This window comes from Acipenser ruthenus, chromosome 22 (assembly GCF_902713425.1).
Source record: "Acipenser ruthenus chromosome 22, fAciRut3.2 maternal haplotype, whole genome shotgun sequence".
Taxonomy (NCBI): Eukaryota; Metazoa; Chordata; class Actinopteri; order Acipenseriformes; family Acipenseridae; genus Acipenser; species Acipenser ruthenus.
This window is the reverse complement of record NC_081210.1, coordinates 2,818,125-2,839,876: the sequence shown is the minus strand read 5'-3', so window position 1 is coordinate 2,839,876 and position 21,752 is coordinate 2,818,125. Positions and strand designations below refer to the sequence as shown.

The 21,752-nt window shown below is 39.8% G+C and overlaps 1 protein-coding gene across 3 annotated transcripts in view; it reads right to left on the bottom strand.

Annotated features, from left to right (window-relative positions):
* The window catches only part of LOC117431522 (netrin-3-like), a 41,107-nt gene extending 21,653 nt beyond the window's left edge, over window positions 1-19,454 (bottom strand). The window contains exons 1-2 of one of the 3 annotated variants that reach the window (XM_058995784.1): window positions 19,269-19,454; window positions 2,866-3,987 (exon numbers count right to left, since the gene is read on the bottom strand). In XM_058995784.1, coding sequence (XP_058851767.1) covers window positions 2,866-3,877 — 1,012 coding nt within the window. In that variant the 5' untranslated portion in view covers window positions 3,878-3,987; window positions 19,269-19,454. Of the gene's footprint in view, window positions 1-2,865; window positions 3,988-15,502; window positions 16,259-19,268 lie in introns of those variants that run through there. The other 2 variants (XM_058995783.1, XM_058995785.1) reach the window with 2 other exon arrangements.
* Window positions 19,455-21,752: the final 2,298 nt, after the last annotated feature.

Genomic DNA, 21,752 nt, shown 5'->3' with positions numbered 1-21,752 from the left:
CAGAAATCTAGCTCTTTTTTGAATGATGACTTTCTTACCAAGGACTGCCAATAATAAATACAAGAAAAATATACACCATGTAAAAGGTAGGAACTGCTCATAACCCACTTCCTTTTCCTAACCACTGGCCAGTTGCTGTAAAATAAAATAAAAATTGAAACAGAAAAATGGTACAAAAAATAACCTGTGTTTGCTTTATAAGAAAAACAGAAATGGAATTTCTTCATCAACAAAATTTGATTTGGTAGCCACCCTTCTCCAAAAAGAAATAAAATAATAAATAATAAAACGTATGCAACAGGTGATGGAAATTGGTATTATCAATATTTAGCATTATGTATTGAGAGTATAAGACTGTGGGGATATTTGGAGTCTGTATGTTACACTACATTTTTACACGTATCTCCAGAACACAATGTAGTTATTCCACATACTTTAAGTCAGTCATTTTAAATATCATTTACTGTGATAGTTACACCTAATGACATCCACTTATCCATGAAGGGTTAACAGAGACTCAAACCCAAGCTGAAACACTTGCACGGTAATCCCCTCCTTAATTTCTTGCTTTCTTTTTTTAAAGGCCTTCTTTTCAACATAGCCAGTCGGGGTCCAATTTAAATAAATATTCAAGTCTCTCCCCAGCCCCCTCCCTGACCTTTCACCCCTCTAATCCCTCTTGGTAACTGACTTGGCATTGCTCACTTGAAAAAGCAGCTCCCCCATTGCTGGCACCTGATAGGGGCAGGCTTGAGACCAGAAACAATGTCAAACGGAAAGCTTAGCTGCCTTTAAAAATGTCAAGGAATTTAGCAAATCAAATATTCGTTTGATTTATGGCATTTTCTTTTTTTATTCCAAGAAAGTTTCCGAACCACGAAATGTACCATTGTTGCTTCATGTGCAGAAGATAGGCGCAATCCAAAATTGGGTTTGCTGTGTTGTCTGTATCACAGTGATATATTTTTAAACATAATTGTTTTGATGTGTTTTTAGTCACACATTAATTGTTATAAAATCATCTGGAAATACATTTCTCAACTTTAACTTGAGAGTGTTTGTCATAAGGAACAGAATTGTTCATATGTACTGTATCCAGATCATGCTCCCTTCTGCAACAATGCTGGTTCTCTGATTGAAATGAATTGCATAGTGCAGTAACAGAAAAGAACAGTGTTGTCAGAAATCACAATTCAGCTTGTAACCAGTTTCCCTCAAAGTTTTCACTCGTGATTTCAATGTTCGCCTAAACTCGTTAATAATTATAGTTATCTAAAAAATTGGAAGACCAATTCATGTCTTGTCATTGTTTTTAAAAATGCCTTTAAAGACATTTTGTTTTTGTATACATATAATGAATATTACATTCTGTATATTAAAAAAAGACTATGGGACTATGGGACTTCCACAGATGGCTGGATTTCAGAAACACCTGCCATAACATTGTCAGTGAGGTGTAGTAAAGCCACCGTGGTCAGTTTTGCTACTGGTCTCAGGTTATAGTGCTTGTGGGTGTTTAAAAGTCTCTCAAATGCAGGGTCCCCGAGTGGCTCACCAGGTGAAAGCACAGCCACGTAGTCATACAGCGCAGGTTCGTGTCCTGGCTGTGTGACGTCGTCGGTCTTTGCTGGGGATTCCAACGAAAGCGTCCCGTTGCCTCTGGCGCGCTCGTGGGTTAGGGAGGCAAACAGGCAGGAAAAAAAACATCCCTGGATTTTAATCTTCTGCAAATTGCTCCATCTGAAATTGCAGTGCTCTTTGACCTCTGACATAGGTTACTAGTGAAATTAATTTACTTGTTTCAACTTTGCCCTCAGTGGGAATCAGAGCACTCACAAAATCATCACCTGATAGGTTTCTTTCTGTCATCAATGGCACACTTGTAATTTTTGATAAAAACAGTAAAATGAGTTATCGAATTATATATATCAATAGACGGGACATAATCCGAGCATAAAATTCCATTCATCAAGATCCTCTTAAGCCTCGGTGACAGGTAGCATTCAGTAAAGAGGAGCATATATGCTTCATTATTGTATCTGACATTCATTCAAGTAGAGAGGAATCCCTCAAGATACGCAAACTAAAGGTGGGGGGGGGGGGGGCTGGGGTGCACTGAACTAAATACACATTTTAGAGGATTCAATCAGGAACGAATCTGGAATTTCTTAAGAGAATGTATGAACAAGAGGCGTCCATTTGGCCCGTCAATGCTCATCCGGTTCCTAGTAGCTGATTGAAACTTTGCCAAGCTGTGTTTTACAGGATCCCAATGATTCAGCATCCACAAAATGGCTAGGTAACCCATTCCATACCCTCACCAATCTCTGTGTAATGTCTCCTACTTCTGTCCTAAATTTATCTCCACCTAATTTCCAACTATGTCCCCTGGTCCTGGTTTCTGTGCTGCATTGCTTAGGGTTAACTCAATCCAGCCCCTTCATTCTTTTTATTCTAAATAAATTCAGTTCCTTCAGCTCATTATTTTAAGACCTGGGATTATTTTGGTTGCTCCACATTGGACTCTCTCTAAGGCCACAAGGTCTTTTTGGTAATGTGGTGACCAGAACTGAACACAGTATTCTAAATGTGGTCTCAGCAGTGCATTGTATAACGTCATCATTACCTCCTTTCATTACAAGGTCTTTCTCTGGGTGGGCCTGTTCTCACATCCACTGGGGACAGAGTGTTGCACAGGTTAATGGTGTACCAACCGTACTTAGAGAGAAGACATGTTTGAGAGCTCTAGTGGGGTCACAGGGGTGCTTTTCTAACTGTCTTTTACAGGATGTGCTAATTGAACAAGAAGAATACATTAGTTACCTGTGATACTTCAGACCCGTAACTGTAGAATAGCAGACTCACCCAGACACTCGTTGGTCTCACGGTTGCTGGCTCTCTGCCAGGGACGGTCGTAGTGGAATGGTTTGCAGCGATCGCATTCGGGTCCCTCCGTGTTGTGCTTGCAGTCGCACACCAGCTTCCCTTCCTTCTCTTTCATACAGCGGGCGGCGTGCCCATTGCACTTGCAGCGGCCTCCCACCTGGAACTCCCCAACTGCGTAGAAATAGGATCCGGCTGCTGGGTCCTCGTCCTTCCCTCCCCCTCCTCCGCCCGGCTCCCGAGGGAAGTGCGGCCGGCTAAACACCACTCGGATGTCCGTCACTGTCACCCAGTCTTGCAGCACGGGACTGTTGTCGAAATCCTTACCGGATGGGCGACCATCGAGGGTGCTAAATGCAATCAGCCCACCGGAAAGTGGGTAGAGATCCGTGTGCCCATCTGTACAGAGTGCCTCCTGCTCATTCTGTTTGGTAATCGCTGCCTTGTTAGGACGGTTATACATTTTCCGGCACTGAGAAGAGTAGAATTGATAAGGAGTCCAGTTTCGTCCGTAATCCATGCTTTTATAGATGGCTAAGGATTCAGGGCGAGGGGAACAGAATTGGAGGCTGACGTAAGTGATCTCGAATTTCTTTCCCAAAGACAGGGTCAAGGTGACATTTTGTGGGGAGTGGTGGAAGTTCTCAGATTGCCAGCAGGTTAGGTTGTGGGCGGAGTTGAGATCTGTGAGGTAGGAGGCAGGGTGGGCTCTCCTGGGCTCCGAGGCATCGCATACCTGGCAAGACCGGACCGCCGGACGCTCTTCTCGCTCCGTGATGCTGCAGGAGCGGGAAGCTGGGCGGCCGCAGGTACTGGATACCTGGACTTCCTTCCCGAAAGCAGCGTTGATAAATTCTGGGATGCATCGCCGGGCAGTTCCATTTTCCTCGTAGCAGGGGTCTGGCTGGCTCTGCTGCACCGCAAAGGGGTTGAGGGCTTGGGCCACTGCGGCCAGCAGGCACACACTCAGGGGCAACCTCCAGGCTCGGCTCATCCCGGGGGTTGTTTCGGTGTTCCTCAAACCCCAAGATCACAAGACGGCTGCTCCACCAGAAGAAGGAAATGAAAGGAACAAAGGGAGGAAAAGAGCAGAGAATGAAAAGCCTGTAAGAAAAGAAAGACAGAGAAGAACATTATGACAACTATAGATATAGAAATGTCAGTGTGGCATACGTATAAAGACCAGTCTGCAGTTTGGAGTGGAGTCATCTTTGCTATACAACTAATCTTTCCTAGGCCTGTATACAGGTTAAGATCTTGGTTACCACTCCATTAGCACCGCATTGCAGCAGTGTGGAGTAGTGGTTAGGACTCTGGACTCTGGACTCTTGACTGGAAGGTTGAGGTTTCAATCCCAGGTGGGGGACACTGCTGCTGTACCCTTGAACAAGGTACTTTACCTAGATTACTCCAGTAAAAACCCAACTGTATAAATGGGTAATTGTATGTAAAAATAATGTGATATCTTGTAACAATTGTAAGTCGCCCTGGATAAGGGTGTCTGCTAAGAAATAAATAATAATAATTCCAATACTGTATCCAATGCAGAATCCAGTGTTACTTCGAGGTTTCCTATACAAGGGCGGGCCAAGCCAAATCTTGCTTAGCTTCGGAGTTCACAATCCGAGGTTGCATGGTAGCTTCAGGCTACTGGCATCTCAAGCATAATTCTCTCTCTTTATCCTTAATCTGGTGCTTCCTTCACTTAAAGGGAGCAAATTAAAAGCAAGAAATATGTTGTTTTAAAAAACAGTTAGGTGCTCTTAAAAAATGTGTTTTTAATTTAAAGTCATTCCGTTGCTATTCTGCTGCTCTGACTTTCAATACATGTCGAGAGATTACTGTTTTTGTGATACCCGTTGATTTATGAAAAACAGAAAGTAATCTGACCAATTATTAAATGCAGAACGACTGAAGATTTTAGTTGTCAGTTTTACCTCACTTAGGCTCCTTGCTTACAGGGCTTGACCGAGCAAGATCCCTGGTTATGCTCCTACACACTGCTAAAAACACATTTTTAAGGTCGAGCTGTGCATGCACATGCAAAGCGTCCGCATAATCACATCATAATCACACAGTACATGAAAGGTAAAAAAATATTTGAATACATTTGAGAGTTTATCGGATTATAGCCTAATGCAATCTGAAACGTCTGCTGGAGGATGTTTTGTTGTGTAGTTTACCAATGAAAAACCGTGCTTTACAATGCAGAGACCTGAAGATGACCTAAATTTGCTAAGGTGGGGTGTGATTCTAAAAGGCTTGAGAACCTCTGGTGTAGGGGGGTAGCATGGTGTGATAACACTGAACAAAAACTGGAAAACTTTGTGTAGGGATGTGATGCAGTGGCCTTGCTGCGGGGATTAGAAGGAGAGCGTGCTTCTTAAGCAGCTTCAAACTTATTCCATTAAAGCAGAGCCAGGGCACTGGAGTGAGAGCTACAGTCTGGCTTGGGTCCCCGCTGGTGTAATTAGCAACTAATTAGCATTCCCAAAGCCTCAGACAGCATCCCTGCATTAATGTGTGACTGTCGTGTGGTGAGAGAGAGAGAGAGAGAGAGAGAGAGAGAGAGAGAGAGAGAGAGAGAGAGAGAGAGAGTGGGGGGGACAGGACATTCTAGAAATTTCTCTTTTGTAAAACAACATATGTGTTTCATGTGCAGGGAAATGCTGTGGTAGGACCGCAGTACTGGTTTCAAAATAGTTTTTAAAAATAAAGTTCTGGATTCTCTGTTCTAGGCTATTGGTGGCCTTTAACAACAATCTAGAACCTTTTTTAGGAATATTAAACTCAAAATAATTAAATATTCTTTCAAAAGCTCAATATAGCTGTCTGTCTACTATGTATATTTATACTTAAGATAGAATAACTTGTTAGTTTTGTCTCACATGATTTGAATGGAATTAGGAGGCTGTTCCATGCCGGCACGTAGGATTCTCCAAACAAGCTCAAATCAGTTAATGGCAGATTTAGAAGAAAATGGTAATAACTCAATATGTGAGCAACAGAACCCATGAACACCATAAAACAGTAAGAGAAATGTAGAAGCAAACTATTCAAATAACCTTCCGAGCTACTTTCTTATCAACACAGTTGGATTTTATTTAAGCTTTAATTAGCACTCTATTTTAGGCTCAAACACACATTAAAAAAACAATTTCTTAAGTATATCCAATCCCTCTTTTTAGATTTCCACCTTTTTTGGGTGTTAAAATGTCCCACCTTTTTCTTTTTATATGTTTATTTTAATCCTTTCTAAGCCTCTTTTCCTCGCTCACTCCATTTGTGCCTTCCCCTTTTGTATTTCCCCTCATCTCTTTCCAATTCCTTTTTATTTAACTTAAATCTTCGCCTGCTGTTTTAATACCCTGATTCTTTTTCTCTTTATTTTCTTTTTTTTATTATTTCTCTTCCCTGTGGGGCTGTGTTTTCCAGACTGGGGCGAGTTAAGATGTGAGCAGAGTTTATGGAAGTCTTTGAGAATTGATGAATGAATTAATCCTGGTTTCATTGTGCTTCATCAGGGAAACGATGGGCTTCACTACTGAAAATGAAACTGTATACTTTTCCTAAAAAAAACAGCACGGAGCTCAATGGAATTTTTACAGATTTTTTTTTCTGCTGACAGTCTATAACGTCAATCCACCCAAATTCTATTTTTAAAACAAATCGATGCCACTTTCTCAGTGGAGGAAAAAAATAAAAAACATTTTGAGAGACACTGCAAACACCAGTATGTTAAAGAATACAGGCAATCGCAATGCTAAAAAGGTACAAACAATAAACTGAGAACAACACAAACCTAGGTTTTACTAGTAAAAGGATTTGTTTGTCTGAAATGGTGCTGCTGCATTTCACACCAAAGCAATTCCGCAAAGGTAACATTTTTACAGTGGCCGAGAGATATTTATCATACTGGCTTGTATCATCCCTCTGGCTGACTTTGCTTTGCATATGCCCTTGGGGTGTACTCTCACCAGTCCTTCTGATATGTGAGGGGAGCTAAAGCAAAAGCCCAATTACCCTTAAACACTTTGTGATTCATTGACTGTGTGACCTCAGGAGCAAGGCACTTGACCTTCACTGTGAAACTGGGTAGAGCAGGAGGACTGCACTAGAACTACTGGAGAATTTCTCATTTTAAAATACGGTAGGGGATAGATGGCACAGACAGGAGGCTAATTTACTAAGCGTTCACCTCCAGAGGCTTGAATCTGAATCTGGCTGCTCTGACAGTCGAGTAATCAACATCATAAAACACCACATAATTTCGCACTGCTTGAGAGAGGCCCAGCACTGGCAGACCAAGGGTGTTCAGGTCATGGTTAAGGTTGTGTCGTCCCCCCCCCCCCTCTCTCTCTCTCCCCCTCCCCCTCTCAATTCAATTCAATAAGCTTTATTGGCATGAACAAGTTTTGCCAAAGCAATGCATAACAAACATTATAAAACATTAAACATTACATAACATTACTAAAACATTTCCCTCTCTAACATCTTTCACCCTCCCTTCCTCCTTCTCTTCTTCTTTCCCTTACCCTCTTCCCTTTCTCTCTTCTTTTCCTTTTTCACCTTCTCTTTTCTCCCTCTCTTCTTCCCTCACCCTCTTCCTTTTCTCCCTCTTCTTCCTTCCTCTTTTCCTCTTCCCTCTCCCTCTCCTTCCCTCTTTTACTCTCTCTCTCTCTCTCCTTCCCTTTTACTCTCTCTCTCTCTCTCTCTCTCTCTCTCTCTCTCTCTCTCTCAGAGCTGTGAGGGGAAGCTTTCATGGTGCCTGTGCCATCAATGTCCGGTTCCTTGACTCATAGCCGAATCTTGACTCAAAATTGTGTTAAGTCGGGTCTTAAAGGATCCTGGTGATTCAGCATCAACAGCATGGCTAGGCATCCCATTCCATACCTTCACCACTATTAGGAAGATATTTTTTGTTTACAGTATTAAAGATGAATTCATTCCTTAGAAGCGATTAAAATAAAAATACACAACTCTATTCCTGTTGAAAACAAGTCTACTACCCTCTGACCTATCAGCACTTAATTTCAAACTGTGTCCTCTGATCCTCATTTCTGTGGTGGACCTAGTATCAAGTATTGGTTCTAGGCTTATGTTCTTGGCTAAATAAATGATTCACACACAGTGTGAAATTGTCAGCGTTGGACTCCCAGCCTGCTCTGTTTCAGCATGTGTGTGTTTTTATCCAGACCTCAAAAGCTGTCAGAGCTGCTAGGGGCTCTCTCACTGACAGATTCCTAAAATGTTTTTCAAGCTCGCTTGTCACCAGATGATTAAGGAAAGTTGTGCAGTTTTTCTGTTTGGAGATTAAAATAATACAAGGGGGGGTGTTGAGAGTGATATTAGCCCTGTGGGGAGGGGGGAGGGGGGAGGGGGGAGAACAGCCAGCACAGGAAAACAGTCTGCTGAGAAAGAGCAAGGCTGGTTCAGTTCTGTTCTTACCCTCTATATTCCATCCCTCTCTCTTTCACTCTATCCTCTCTATTGCTTAAAATTCAACTTATTTATTGGCATGGCAGGCCAGTTTTTATCAGAATTAAGAAAGTTATTTCAATTTTTTTTTTCAAAATCTGCCCTTACCTGGCTTTTGTGTGGCAGGCAGCATTTTTAAAAGGTCACATTGTCGCATGGTTTGAATGGAATAAGGAAGGCAGTTCATTCCTGGCATTTAGGATTCTCCAAACAAGTTCCAAGCAGCTCAGACACAGATAAAGGAACATTTTAACTCAATGTTGAAGTAGCAGAACCCAGAATCATTGCAGACAGCATAAAAAGAGAAATGTAAAAAGATTAAAATGACATAAGATTGGGAACCTTCAAAAGTTTGTACCTGCTTGACTTAATTCCTACCTTCTTCCAGCATCCTTCTCCCCCCCCCCCCCCCCCCCCCCCCCCCCCCCCCCCCTCACCCCTGCACCTGCACCGGCTCAGGGACACATAAGTTAAAAAGAGTGTAACTCAAATCTCAATAAAAGCTCAATTAAAACGCAAGCTGTGTTTTTTTTTTCAGCTTGGCATGCAGTAAAACTGCCAACCAGCACCCCAGCTGCAGCCCCCCCCCCCCCAACTCCAGCTGCATGCTCCACAGGTAGCAAAGCTGGGTTCACAGGGTGAAATCCTGGAATGGCTCCATCTCTTACAGCAGGTCTATACAACTCAACAACCCAAGACAAGCACCTTATCCAAATGCACCAAATGAGAAGCCACCGTTAGTCCTCTTACTTCATCTTTTACTTTATTGACATTATAGAAATCTGTAGCAACAGCGCTGTCAAATCCTGATCGCTTACAATGAACAATATTTTAAAGAAAAATTATTTCCAGTGTGCGTTTTGTACATTGAGAACAGTTTCTGTTTAAGGCTAAGTAGATTGCTAGAAAAGAATCCTTGGCTGAGCAAATGCAGTTACCTTCTGTATTGTAAAACGGCTGGCTACCTCATAAGCCAGATTTGAACTTCCAAAAATGGAACCCCACATGCCCAGACAAAGCCTATGCCTGTTTAAAGAGATGCAGGCAGGGAGTGCTCAGGTCAGGATTGTAGTAGCCTCTCTCTCACTTGAGAAGCTCTTGTGATCACTGTCTGTACCCAGTGCCACTGTCCCTCACCTTTCATGAGCACCGTATTCACAAGCATTTAATGCTGTATATCAAATGACGCTGCTTATCAACAACTTCTACCAACCAGGACAGGACAAGTACAACCCATTACTCCTATTTCGGCTTGGTTTTCCCAGGAGATTACTTTAAGCGCCTCTCTCCTGCCCCCTGCTGTCCACTTATTAGACATATTTTGTGTACATTCACCTGACACAAACAGAAGCACGTTATAACTAACAAGTATTTTCATTTTAAAAAGTTGGTTAGGTGCAGTAGGTGTACTCCCCTTCAATGTCTTCATTCCTGTCATTAACCAACCAGATGCTTTCCTTAGTGACTGACATGCTTTGCAGCCAGTCAGATGCTTCTACCTCGAAGAGCCTGCTGAGGTGAGTGTGAAACAGTAACAGAGTTTCTGGCTGTTCATACTATGCAATGATTACTGTGATAATATCAATGGTGTAATCCTAAATCTGAAGTTACCGCAACGCCACTAAAATACAGATTTTATTAAAAAAAAAAACTATTATTATACCAGTTTACAATTTATTTGTACACTAGACTGTCTCCCTCTTGTCAGAACGCTATACTTAAAGTGTGTCTGTGTGTGCGTCAGTGGCTTAGTTTGTGTTTTGGGTCCAGTCATAGTCGATGCACTGTTGCTGTCGTCTTTGTCAGCATTTTTAGCCTTCTTAAAGAACTAATTTGTGATAGAAAGTCTGGTAACTAAGGTAAAAGACTGCTACTAAGTCCCGTATGTTACGTTTCTCTTCCTGTTTTTTTTGTTGCTAGTTCTTAAACTGGTGTTTTTGATAAACACTGGTTATCTCAATGTTTCCTGCTAACAACAGTTTTTTCTAAGCAACAACAGTGGGTATTAAGAGCTGAATGCTGCAACTTATTTTTGGGTAAATACTGTATTCGATTTTTTTTTTTTTAAGATATTGTTTTGCTAATGACGTCTAGACTTCTTAAATTTCACACATAAGTTAGCACACAGGCAATACTTGACGCACAGCACAGCAGCCAGGAACAGAGGAAACAGACAAATGGCAGAAGACACTTTTTTTTTACACAGGAAGTGGTGTTGTTGTGTCAGGCAAAATGCACATCATGTGAGGCAAAATAAAATCTGGAAACAGATCAACAGAAATATAATAAAGGTTATTATGCTAACCCTTGGTTATCGCAATGATAGAATAAGAGACTTTGAAGGTCTTTCAACTTTTTTTAGTGGTTCTCAAACAGGAAAGGTTCATTTTCCATTGCACAACTGCCTTCTAGACAGTCAAACAGTCAGCAATCCTCTTTGAACTTCTGGGAGAAACCACAAATAATTTTATTAAGTGTTAAAATACTGACACACACATTATCAGAGAGAGGGGGCAGGATTTCAGAAGAGCCAGCAGGCTAGCCTCATTAAGCAGCACCCTCTCTGTGCTGTTTCTTGTGGTTCATTCCGCGTGTTTCATTATCCAAGCCAAGCTGCAGAAAACTTAGGAAAGTATATCCTTGATAAGGCTTTAGTTTTCTGTTGTTGATTAACTGTTAATAACAAGCCTTATTATCTTTATGGCTAGTTATGATGAGATATGTTTAGCAGTTTCAGGTACTCCAACACCAATGCCAGATTTACACAACATAAACAAGTCTGTCCGTCAAAGCGATCACTAGCCTCTGGAGATCAAGGTTAGAATATGGGTACTCAGGTTCCTAACTAGAACCCAGTGGACATTAGTGGAACACAACACTGCATCGCAATTGGGCAAATGATATTAAAAAAAAAAGTACAGTATTAGACAATTAGAGAAAGCAGCTTCAAATATTTTTTAATTGCTCCCTTTTCCCTTTTTATGAAGTCTGCTCATACTGAGTTATTACCATGTCTCTCTATATCTGTCTTAATCCGACTTTGAACTTGCTTGGAGCTTGTCTGGAGAATGCTAACTGCCTTGCACTGGACAGGCGTCCTCACTGCTGATTTGTCAACTTATTTTAAACAAAGACTGAGCATCCCTGTATGGTGGGTTTAAGGGGGCTGCGTGACTGACTCTCGTGGCTGTGCAATCCTGATTGAACACATTTAACCAACTCTTGCTTTGAGAAAGGCCGTTTATAAGCAAGATCATCTTGAAAAAATTAAACGTCCACAAACCGCTGTTTAAATCATTAATGCAAGAGCCCTCCCTGTTGTCTCCATAAAATATGGAACGAAGAATGCGTGACTGAGACAAACGAGCGATCTCACACAACTTGAATTTAGGAGCATCTGCCGGAAATCTGCAGTGTGGACACGTGAGGACTTGGCGCAATATTCATCAGTTCACTTTCCATGATCACTATGTACAGGCACTCCTTCTTGGCCAACATTAGCATTCTAACGCGAGGTTCTGTGATGACGAATAGTGTCTGGACGTTCTTGTGTCCAGCCACAGTGCTGCTATAAATCTTTTGAGACGCGTCATTACTCCTGGGATGAGGGTATGCATCTCTTCGCTTATCATTCTTTTTTTTCTGCTGGTCCTCGCAAAGACATTTACAAACAAGAGGAGGCTGTTTGGCACCTTCAGTGCTTGTCTGGTTCCTAGTAGCTGAATGGTCTCAAAACTTTTGTCAAATCGGCTCTTAAAGGATCACAATGATTCAGTATCCGCAACATGGCTAGGAAAACCCATTCCATACCCTGAATAACACTGGATGATCTAGTCTATGTTTTATATATCTGTAGCAGTCAACTCAAACTATATATAGGGCTGCAGTGTTGTAAAATAATTTCGATTAGGAAATATTTATTTGTATTGTTTTATTTATTCATTCTTTAACCAGGAAAAAAAAAAAAAAAAACATTGAGACCAAGGCCTCTTTTACAAGAGTCTTCTTTGTTGGCACGATGACCAGAAACAGACAGCAGTAATTTCACATCCCTAAACACAACAACGTCACTCTAAAAGACTATATATATATATATATATATATATATATATATATATATATATATATATATATATATATATATATATATATATATATATAGATAGATAGATAGATAGATAGATATGCTTTCAGTTCTCATTATATATGCAAAATCAGTAAGTTCGATGCAATTCTGTAAGCATTACAATAGTAACTTGACAACTAACAGTGATCAAAACAGTTGCTGTCTAACTCGGCTAAAGCATTCACGGACTCACTCCTATGTGTTTACACGGTGTTTTCCCACTCAATTATATATAATTGTACAAACTGTACATAGTTCATCTGAACATATCAGTTATCACGGATTTGTTTTTCGTGAATGGGCCTATAATAGCGTAATTGCAATGGAAAATTGGCAAAACACAAATCAAAAATCCGAGCTCCACCGTAGTTCGCCACACGCGATGTTAATTTGTTTACACATACAACTGCATAGGGCTATCACAATTATTTAAACCTCAATTCGTGTCCAATCTCACTATAATTGTATTGTTTATAATTGCGTATACCGATGACTGTTTAAAACAGCACCAACTATATATATATATATATATATATATATATATATATATATATATATATATATATATATATATATATATATATATATTCTTCAAATGACTAAAACACTAATTCAATAATCAACCGTAAACTGATGTTTTTTTTATGTTATTATATATTTTTAAATTTTAAACAATTATATTTACAAAATGTAATAACTAAAATACAGTAGGCCTAAAACCTAGGTATGCCTACACATGACCCGCTTGTTGGCCACCGTTTTCTTTTCTTTTTTTCGTTACTATGAACAAAATATCCCTAGCTGTGTGCAGAAGTGTTTAAATTTACCAGCATATCTTATTTTAGATTAATTTAACATATCTCGTTTGCAAGGGCGACCGTTCAACAAGGCATACCCGCCGCTCAGCTTCTGGGCTGTGATTCGGGGGTTTGTGAGCGGCACTAGAGAATGGACTCACATTCACTGTCAATGTGGTATCAGTCTGGACAACCACCTTCGTAGAAAGGTAAGTTTGGGGATAAGATATAACAAAGCCCTCGTATCGTACCACTGCACTTTTGAGACCCATTTCTCATTAAAAACACGTTCTTAAATCTACACCGATAACTCGTGAATACGGTAAACAAATGAACATGCCAACAACAACATACTGTGTGGCAGTAAATAGATAACAAATATGAAACGGTCTGTATATGTTTCTGGTAGTGTGAAGATAATTATGCACAAAAAATGTTGCATAGGCCCTACTTATTCTGGTCAAAAATACATGAACTGTGCTATATTGTCGTAGCTGGACTGAGAATGCAAAACGCTTGAGTTATTCAGCTTCCCATAAAATCGCAAATCTGCACATTTAAAGAAAAACATACTCGGGTTTCGTTTTTTTTATTTATTTTTTGTCTATTACTGTATATATACAAATCAGCTGGCTCTTTGAGTTAATATATATATATATATATATATATATATATATATATATATATATATATATATATATATATATATATATATATATTCTTAAAGGCTATTACCTCTGTTCGGAAATGACTAACACAGCAACTCGCCAAGCCACCGTTATGCACCACAAAAAAAACGATTCTTCTAAATTAAAACATCACAGGCAAAACTAAACAACGGGCCAAAACATTCGCTCCACTGAAAACTTTGTCAAAAGAGAAAAAAATGGTAGCGTTACAAAACTAACAGGAAACAAGTAAAAAAAAAAACGTTTGTTCTAATAGGTTACTGAAATTAGATATGTTTTATTAAAACAGAAATTGTGCACAAAACAGGGTTTAAAATGTACTGACAGGCTGGAATCTGGTCATCCGAATTGTCGGTTTCCTCGTGGTGCTTGAGTCACTCTCAAATATATTTTAAGAAACCGTTTGAACAACCGCACCATTCCTTATCTACCTTTAAGGGGTTAATGTTCCTAAGCAGAAACAATTATATTCCATATAAATATGCCAGTAGCCTACTGTACACCCTACTGTGCCCTGACTAAATTAGCTTCGCATCCTAGCCTGTGACTCAAATGCTTTTCTGCCGCAGTTACTTTACATATGCAGTGTGCCGCTGCAGTCACCGGCCCGGCTATAACATTAAGCCGCTGCGCTTCAAGGTTTTATTTATTGCAAACGTAGTGTCTCGAATGTTAAATACACACCGACTCAATAAACCCATCAGCAGCGATCCCAATTTAAAAATAAAAGAGTTCAGTGAGTTAATATGATATTATTACAGTCCCGCCAAAGCAGTACTCTACAAAATGCACGAAGCTATCGAAATCATGAGCATCTAGGGGCCCCTGAAGACTGTTTATCACGCGAAGTGAAAATGAACCTCTCTTGCTGGCATTGGGCTAGCGCGCACTGCTGCGCCACTTCAGTTTTATAGGTCCGTACACCGCACGTTTGCACAAGCCCTCAGTGCGCATATTCCAGTGTTTCATGTCACTGGGGTAGATAGATAGTGTCCACTTTGTTTGAATTTTCATGCATTAAGCGCCACTTCTCCCGGGGCAGGTGAGCCGACAAAGACTATGTTGGTACTACTTGTGAAGAGTGCGTCTCTAGAGGCTCTGCGATCAATTTCAAATGACCACCTGTCATCGGAAACTGTGCGAGAAAGCCGCAGGATCCGCAGCGCTCACAAAGGACGGACTCGACAAATTACGTGCAGAACACTGACAGTTACTCTGTGACTTATTCTGTTGTAAATGTAGTACAAGTATTAGCGTTTCGCAGAACATGCACTGATATTGATGTATGTTTGTCTCAGATGATACAAAAGATAACCCAATGTAAAGTAAAAACAGGCACATTTCGACCAACCTAAACCAAATAAAAGGAAAACAAATATTAGCAGTTATCACAGCTGTTAAAAAATAAAAAATAAAAATACGATGGACGATCTTTTTTTTTTCCTTTGACATTGATCGAATTTCGCAAAACACGTACAGTAACACGTTTTGAAACTGGTTAAAAATTATAGAATAAAAAAAAAACTTACCAAATATGTGGGGGGACGGGGATGGGGATGGGGGCTGGGGGGGGAGAGGACGGGGACCCTTAAAACGAAAAAATAAATGCAACGCTCCGACGATTAAAATCCCAAACTTTTGTTAAAACAAATTTAATAAATTGATAAATAAATAAAATAAAACCACGCAGCTTGTCTTGACTTTGTATCCGTCTCAAAGCGCACCTTAAGCGGCGACTTCCTCTCACTGTCTGCCTTGCATAGCGAGAGATCGAAATTCCAGAGGGGCAGAAAGCAAGGTGAGAACGTGCGATCGGTTCCTGCCTTCAAGCCGAGTAAGAAAGTTTGAAATAATCCATAGGTTGGAGCGAAGGAAAGGGATACTCCCCATGAAAATCAGTTCCAGATTTTGAAAACATTGAATCGAATTGCAACAAGAGCCCCTTGGCTCGGACTCTCAACCACACAGATTGAAAAAAAAAAAAAAGTTGAGTCAAGTGTATTTCTTCCTCCAAGTCCTGACAAAAAACGAGCCAGAGATCCCCGGACTGGGGGAATGTCACCCTGAACAACACACACTTGCACCCACACCTCCCTGGTATATTAACAACCCAATCTGCATTTGAAAAAGAGAAACGAGACGGAGAGTTGCACTGTTAACACAAAACTCCTCGATTTCACACCCGCAGAGAAAACAGAAAAGGGCCAGCTCTCAGGAATAAATAAATATCTGAGAACGGGAGTAAAAATAACACAGCTTGTTATTCTAGATCAGCCAGGTGGAACCTCATCGGAGTTCCTGCCCATGAAGAAAGACATCTTTTTATCTGATTACGATTTGAATTAGTTGTTATTTTTGCATTCCGGTCGAAATTAAATCAGTTTATTAGCGTCCCGGTTTGTTAACCCTTGCCAATCTGGATGCGATTAAGTTAAAGCGTGAAGCGTGACTGGCGATGTTTTAGTGTTTTTTGTTTTGTTTTGTTTTGTTTGTGTGTTTGTTTATAGATGGTAGGAAATAGAAACACCGTCACCAGTACTTAAAACACAATATTTGGACGCTGCTAAGAGACCCATACCGGTTGTGCATGTTATTATTATTATTATTATTATTATTATTATACAATTGCGACTGATGCATTATAGGTTCGGAAGGGCGTACAAAACAAACTTTAAACACGTGTTAGTTAAATAAAGCCTAAACGTCTGTCTACACTATCAACCAGAACCTGTTTTGTTTAAGCTCTGAGACAAGCCCAGGCATAGATAGATAGATAGACAGACAGACAGACAGACAGACAGACAGACAGACAGACAGATATATATTATTCTATCTAAACCGTATCTAAAACGTTTAATACGAATATCATAAAATAATTCTACAGTAGGAGTAAACAGAGGAACTTGGACATGTGTTCCCTGTTTTACTCCACTGAAACATCCCCTGAAAAGATCATTGTCTCCTTCTCCGCAATATTCAAGTATTGTATTAAGCAAGCCACATTGATTGCAGTTGAGGTACTGACCCTGTATCCACCTTATTAAAAGTTTACCATGGTTAATTTACGTAACAATTGTGTGTGTGTGTGTGTGTGTGTGTCTGTGTTTCTGTGTGCGTGTGTGTGTCTGTGTGTGTGTTTGCGAGTGTGCGTGTCTGTGTGTGTGTCTGTGTGTGTGTGTGTGTGTGTCTGTCTGTCTGTGTGCGCATGTGTGTGTGTGTCTGTGTGTGTGTGAGATTGTTAGGATTAGGGTTAGGGTTAGGGTTAAGGTGCTGTGTGTATGATTGTTAGGGTTAGGGTTAAGGTGCTGTGTGTGCGTGTGTGTGTGTGTGTGATTGTTAGGGTTAGGGTTAAGGTGCTGTGTGTGTGTGTGATTGGTAGGGTTAGGGTTAAGGTGTTGTGTGTGTGTGATTGTTAGGGTTGGGGTTAAAGTGTTGTGTGTGTGTGTGTTTGTGTGTGTGTGTGTGTATGTGTGTGTGATTGTTAGGGTTGGGGTTAAGGTGCTGTGATAAGGAGTTTAGTAGCTGCTCTTCAGTTCTAGCTGCCTGCCATAGACGTATGTAACCTAGGCTCAGCAAAAGTGTCTTTATATTAGTAAGCGCCAGCACCATCTAGTGCACAGGAAGTGTATTGCAGCAAAACAATACTTGATCCAAAGAGTCAGATCACAACATTTTATTTCTATAAAGACCCTTTCGTATTTTGTTTCATGTAAAAAGCAAGTGTTAGACATAGCACCAAATATTACATTCACCAATTACAATTCTTTTCTTATGATCAAACTCAAAGCTGTCAAATAAATAGCGCAGCCATCTGCTCTCTGGCCTTTGTGATATAAACTGACTTACAACAGAGAGATGCATATTTGATATATAACAGAATAATTGTTAGACCACTTGTGTAACAGATTATGTAAGAAAAGAATGTGCTACACTCAACATGTGTTCCTAATATTTTGTCACTGCAAACTGCAATGCAGCAGTGTGAAGTGGAGTTAGACAGCCCTTCAGCTAACAGGTTGTGTCTGGTGAGACAGGTAATGCTGACTCCTGCTGGTCAGATGAAGTAATACCATATCACCACTAAATTTGCCAAATGTTCTCAAAACCTTCAAATAGTAGTTGGCTTGATGTCTTTATAATATAGTATAGTAAGAGCCAACTAATCTGGATACAAGTATCCTGCTGAAATTCTGGCAATATACAGCAATGAACTAACAAAAGGGTGCTGGCATTTACTAACACATGTCTGAAGTGTGGATCCTGAACTCTGGGGAAGTCATCATAACACAGACTTATCAACGAAGAAAACACACATTAAAAGGCAAGGGGACAGAAAAAAAAATGACATTTGAAACTACTTACTCTTTAAATAGACCACAGTGAATAAACCACATAAACTACCAATACCCAGATAACACGATACATCAAAATTGATGTTTGACATGTGTTTCTTTCAAAACTGCACATTTGTGTAGCAATGACTAATAAAAATCATAACATGGATTCTGCTTGTTTGCAGAATTCTTTTTTTTTTCAGAAATGTATCTAGTTATACGTGTCACGAGATTTAATCTTAAGAAGATCAACATTCCTTCATGAATTATTGCTGGATAAAGGAATTAGTGGAATAACTGTAATATTTTTGTGAGAGGTTTTGCTGTTAAAAAGTTTGCACTGTACAGCTGTGGTCAATGGTTTTGCATCACCCTATAGAATTAACAAAGTTTGCTTCATAGTCGAGTGAAACCTGCTGAATAATGTAACGTTAGCATATTGAATTAAATACCGCTTGTAGTTTCCCATATATTTAACGAAAAAACTGACAATTTCAAAATCTAACATGAAATACTGTACTACTATTACGACTTCCGGTAGATTTTTGCAATATCATTTTATAGCTTATTTAATTACATGATGGTAAATAAAACATGTACATTATGTTTATATAGTTAAAAAAAAAAAAAAAGATGTCTCAGTCCTAAAATTCTAGGTGATGCAAAACTGTTGGCCATAACTGCAGATCATCTCTTTAGGATAATAATATCTATCTATATTTCTGTAATTGTGCATATATATCTATCAAATAATAATTGTGCACATCTATCTGTCTGTCTGTCTTGTCCCTCTTTTCCACGCTTTGTTTACCAGAGGCTTCATCACCTTTTAAGGAGAACGCGTATCGCATGCCATCTCCACCGGGCAGTGAGCGCTAATCTTCACTGACAATTCAAGGTACATTAATATACAGAAAAAGAGGCAGATACACACTGCACAGACACACACTCACACACTTACTGTCACAGAAACTTCGAGCTGTTTACATTTATGAATGCAGTCGTTGGTTAATTGGGGTTCTTGAAAACCGGATCCGGGTAGTTTCTGAAAGCCCAGCTTCTGTTGCACGGGTTCCCTGCGGAGGATACCTTTATGAAAACGCCAGCCGCCGGCTCCCGACTCGCTTTGTTTTTGGCTCAACTCACTCTGTTGGATTTGCCTAGATATTCAAGCAGGAATTCCGTCGTCTGCTTTTCTGTGTGACAGCGGCGCACTCTAGTGGCAGAATTATGCACCTACACAACCTCCTTCACGTCTATGGTACGTGCATCGTGCATTTCAATTGCGTATAGTTCTAGTAGTGCATCGCTAATTTTACTGTCTTAACTGTAATGCACCATTTAGTCAGGGCAACATTTTATTAACAGATGATTAGACACTTGATATTTTCAACACATCAGCAGGGACAGCTGAATCGATGCGCTGCACTTTCATACATAGTATAAACCTGCGGTACCTTACACAAAGACAGACTCGGCTTCTAATGAATGCTGGGATGACATCTTAACGCATTGGCAAAGTACTGGGGTGGAAATAAGACTCCTATTGCATGGTAGTTTCCCCCCATCCCAGATTATAAAATGAGATTAGCCAGTGTGTAAGAAACAAGCTCACATGCGTTTTATTAAACTCACAGTAAAACCAGGGATGGATTAAACGGCTATGCATTGGGAGTCTTATTTCCATCCATGTGCCATGCATTCAGAAGTAGTAAAAATACAAAGATGATCATAATAATGATATTTCTACTGTTTATGTGTATACAATATTGTGAGTGTTTTTAATCCTGGATAGGCACATTACAAACAGGGAGCAAGCGATTGTGGCAACACTTTTATACATTACCTGTATAGTTTTGCTCGCGAAAGACATTTTTTTAAAGCTAAAATTTTTTATTATTTTAATAGTCCATGAGCTGTTTCGCATTTGAAGCGTCGGAGGTGCTGTCTCAGGAGCGGCTGCTGCACTGGCTCCCTGGCTGAGGTCACGGCCACTACTCTGAAAAAAATAAAAATAATAAACTTTATTCCGTTCTGCCGTTTCTGTAGCGCTTAATCAGCTTTGGTCATGCATTCAAACAAGAGACGCCTGTCATTGAGATTTCGTTTCTTTTTGTATTCCTAAATTCAGCACTATTGTGAGTGTAATGGTTATGCATTGCTTGTTTGCGTGTTGTTTCAGATGAAGGCTTAATGGACACGTTTGTGAAGCTCTTGATCTCAGCCTGGATCGTCTCAGCGTGAGCTATGAGTTCATTGATTATTTCTTTCTTTCTTAGCAGACGCATTCAATACGTTTGGCTACAATGAGCCGAGTGTGCCCTCTGCTGCCAGGTCAAGGTAACTGCATGTTGTTGCTACACAGTCACTGCAATGGAAATCTGTTGCAGAATGGCATTTCAGGCCTACTTGCCTTTTCTCAGCGCTAGTAGTATTACCACTGTTTCTACCTGTTTAAAGACCTGTTTGCTTCTATTTTACACTTGGGTATAGAATTATGCAACTCATATTACAAATGGTCACATTCATAAAACATAAAAAAAATAAAAACGACATTAAAAAAACTCTGCTTTCTTGCTTCCTTTACAAAGTTTACTGTACATGTTGTGGTGATATCTCTGCGGTTCTTTTTGTATACTTCTGTTTTGTAACCATATTGAGGTATTTGTCTTGGCTGTCATTGCTATATTACAGTCTTGGTACACATGCAATGGCTCTGCCGTCTAATTCCGATACTGTGAAAATCACATGTTGTTAATGTATGGAGTTTCATTACTGTAGCTTGGACTTTTCAGTGTGTATATAATATGATACGATCTAGATAAGAGATTTCTCCTTACCATGTTTGGTATTGTCCTGACAGCATTAGGTATTGCATAGTGTGAGCACAGGTCAAAGCAACTGTGTGCATTGCATAATAATAACACCTGTGCCAGGTGCAAACTAAATACGACCTGGCTGGTTATCAGCAGCAGGGAAGGCTGGCACGGAAATGAGAACAGGACTTAAATCTACAAAACATCCATCAGGATCATGTCATATAGTACTGTTCAGGATTTCAGGTTGCTAAATCTTGCTATTTAAGACAACAAGTGGTTGCACCAACTGTTTCAGGTGAACGTCATTTAAAAGAACAGTTTATCACTTTGCAGTATTGTCTAACATCGGTTTGGGGTTAAAATTATTATGTTGCACTGTGAAATCAAGTACAGAATAAATAATCTTGACCTGTTTTGTGGCTCTGCCTACACTACAATAACTATACTGTAACTGTAAAGGTTTGTTCAATTATTATTATTATTATTATTATTATTATTATTATTATTATTATTATTATTATTATTAATAATAATAATAATAATAATAATAATAATAATAATAATAAACACGGCAATAACATGCGTGTAGTTTAAGGAATTGCACATGCTTTGACAGCACCATTTAC